Raw genomic sequence first — 3304 nt, 5'->3', positions numbered from 1 at the left:
CAAAAAAATAAAAATAAAATAAAAAGAAGCCAAGCGCAGTGACTCACCCCTGTAATCCCAGCACTTTGGGAGGCGGAGGTGAGAGGATTACCTGAACTCAGGGGTTCAAGACCAGCCTGAGTAACATGGTGAAAACTCGACTCTATAATAAATCAGAAAAATCAGCCAGGCATGGTGGCACATGCCTGGAGTTCCAGCTACTTGGAAGGCTGAGGCGGAAGGACCACCTGAGCCCAGCAGGTCAAGACTGCAGTGGCCGTGAGCATGCCACTGCACTCCAGCCTGGGTCACAGAGCAAGACTCCAACTCAAAAAAATAAAAACAGGCCAGTCACAGTGGCTCAGCCTGTAATCCCAGCACTTTGGGAAGTGGAGGCGAGAGGACTGCCTGAGCACGGTGGTTCGAGACCAGCTTGGGCAACTTGGCGAGACCTCGTCTCTATAATAAATCACAAAAAAAGAAAACTAGCTGGGAGTGATGGCATGTGTCTGTAGTTCCAGCTCCTTGGAAGGCTGAGGTGGAAGGATCGCCGGAGCACAGCAAGTCGAGGCTGCAGTGGCCAGGAGCGTGCCACTGCACTCCAACCTGGGCAACAGAGTCAGACCCCAACTCAAAAATAAAATTAATTACATAAATACATTAAAATTTGAGAATAATAAAATAAAATCTTAAAAAATTGGATTCCTGGAGACAACGTGACACTGTGAAGACCCCACAGAAACCCTGGTCTGCCAACCTCTGGACTTCATAGAGGTAAGAAGAAAAACAGCCGGGCTCAGTGGCTCAGCCTGTAATCCCGTGCCTTTGGGAGGCTGAGGTGAGTGGACTGCCCGAGCCCACGGGTTCGAAACCCGCCTGGGCGGCGAGACCTCATCTCTACAATAAATCAAAAAATCAGCCGGGTGTGGTAGCGCGTGCCTGTAATTCCAGCTACTCGGAAGGCTGAGGCTGAAGGATTGCCAGAGCCCAGCATGCGAGGCTGCGGTGGCCGGGAGCGGCCACTGCACTCCAGTCTGGGCGACAGAGTGAGACTCCAACTCAAAAAAAAAAAAAAGAAGAAGAAAAACAAGTAAACCTCTATCTTGATGAGGTCACTGTTCATTCAGGTCCTTGCGGCTAGCCGCCAAACTTTATACCAGTGGTTGCCGCCGTTTTGAGTTAGACTTGCGGTCACCTGCAGCCAAGAGGGCTGACCCGGGCTTGAAGGCCCAGATTCTGCCACCAGGGGCCTCAGGCCTGGCTGTCCCCAAAGAGGCTACCCCGGGAGAAGGCAGAATGAAAGGAAGCCCCCTGCCAAGCGGCAGGTCGTGACAGCCTTGAGGTCGCGCCAGTACAACTGGTCAACCTCCTCTAGCACTGAATGCCCAGCATGGGCTCAGGGAGGGCTTGAGGAATTTGCTGAAGGAAACCGAGGCTACTCCGCCAATTCCCCAAACCCTCTCCCACCCCAACCCTGCAGAGAGACAGCTCTGCCTCAGAAGCTTAGTTTCCCATCTGAGAAAGCACCTGGGGAAGTCCTTTCCGGGCACTTGCTGGGAAGATTCAAGGAGGTGCCACTCGCCTCATGGGTAACTTGCCTGGCTCCCAATAAGCGCCCATAAGTGGGTGTTTTTGCCACGATGTCGAAAACCAGTGGCAAATCTGATGCCCGTGTTTGAACAGAACACAAGAAGGTAAGAGCACAGGCAAAGCCAGGCATGGGGGCTCACGCCTGTAGCCCCGGCACTTTGGGAGGCCAAGGCGAGAGGATTGCCTGAGCCCAGAAGTTCAAGACCAGCCTGGGCAACATGAGACCCTGTCTCTACAAAAGAAGTTTTTTTTTCTGTTTTCTGTTTTATTTTTTGGAGTCGGAGTCTCACTCTGTCACCCAGGCTGGAGTGCAGTGCCACGCTCACGGCCACTGCATCCCCGAACTGCTGGGCTCCGGCGATCCCTCCACCCCAGCCTTCCAAGTAGCTGGAACTACAGGCATGTGCCACCACATCCAGCTAATTTTTCAATTTATTGTAGAGGCGAGTTGCCCGGGCTGGTCTCGAACCCGTGGGCTCAGGCAATCCTCTCACCTCTGCCTCCCAAAGTGCTAGGATGACAGGCATGAGCCACCTCGCCCGGCTCTACAAAAAATTTAAAAAATTAGCCAGGCTTGGTGGCATGCACCTGTAGTCCCTGCTTCTCAGGAGGCTGAGGTGGAAGGATCGCCTGAGCCTAGGAGGCCAAGGCTGCAGTGAGTTGTGATTGCGTCATTGCACTCCAGCCTGGGTGACAGAGTTAGACTCCAAGTCAAAAAAGAGAGAGAGACAGAGACAAAGGGTGTGAATCCAAGCACCCTCATTTCCTGGTTGGGTGACCCTGAGCAAATTAACCTCAGCTTCCTCATCCATAAGGATGTGGACCGTCAGGGCGTGACCGACTGTAAGTAAAGGGCCGACACACAGTAGGTGTTCACTACCACAGGGTCCTGCTTGGCAACGATGCTTGCCACACACAGCACCTGCGTCCACACGGTCTCACCCTGAGGCAGAATTCACTCTGCACGGCACTCTAACGTGTGCGCGTTCTTAACCAGGCAGCAAAAACCCACGTGGGCTGGCCAGCCCTCGGTTTGAACAGCAGGCACACAGACTGCACAGGGACAGAGAACCAAAACGCCCGTGCGGACGCTAAGAGCCACCGCGTGTGAGTTTCAATACCGATCAGGGCTGACGGCAGGCCTGTCTAGAGCTGAGGTCTGTTCCCAGCTCTGCGCTGTGCACTGTGTCATCGGGGCAGGTCACCTGCTGTCTCTGGGTCTGTCCAGTGAGAGAACCAATCGGTCTGTTCTCAAGTCCCTGCCAGCCCCGACGGCCCACGAACCTAGAATTCTCTCCAGGAACGCATCTGCCAAGTCTCGATGTGGGTGGATGTGGGTTTGGGCTTGCATGTGCTTTCTGTATCGAGGGGTTTTCCAGAAAAAAGGAAACTGGCCTGGCTCAGACCTTTCCCCCACGGTGCTCCAGCCCGGAGCCGCAGCCCTGCCTGGGTGGGTGCAGGTGCGAGGGCCCCGGAGTCCAGAGCCTCACCTGGAAGAAGGGGTGGCCCTTGACTTCTTGTACGCCCTGGGGCCCCGCGCCCAGTCGCTTCTTGGGGTCCTTGCAAAGCAGGCGTTGCAGCAGGTCCTGTGCCACAGGCCCGATCCGGGGGGGGGAGGGAGGGGAGCACTTCAGGATCCGTCTGGGAGGATGGGGGGGGCGTCAGGGGCAGCGAGCCCCCCCATGGCCCTGCCCAGGCAGGCCCCGCGGCCCCCCGGCCACCCTCCGCGTCCAGC

At 55.8% G+C, this 3304-nt stretch overlaps 1 protein-coding gene across 1 annotated transcript in view; it reads right to left on the bottom strand.

Moving 5' to 3' along the window:
• LOC110594874 (ribosomal protein S6 kinase alpha-4-like) overlaps positions 1-3304 on the bottom strand; it is a gene marked incomplete at both ends in the record, with an annotated part of 6473 nt that overhangs the window by 1696 nt on the left and 1473 nt on the right. Inside the window, 1 exon segment of the mRNA XM_021708923.1 lies at positions 3060-3291. Coding sequence (XP_021564598.1) covers positions 3060-3291 — 232 coding nt within the window.

The sequence above is a fragment of the Carlito syrichta genome, unplaced genomic scaffold (assembly GCF_000164805.1).
Source record: "Carlito syrichta isolate Samal-C Ts95f unplaced genomic scaffold, Tarsius_syrichta-2.0.1 Scaffold153583, whole genome shotgun sequence".
NCBI classification, from domain to species: Eukaryota; Metazoa; Chordata; class Mammalia; order Primates; family Tarsiidae; genus Carlito; species Carlito syrichta.
This window is presented reverse-complemented; position numbering and strand designations above follow the sequence as displayed.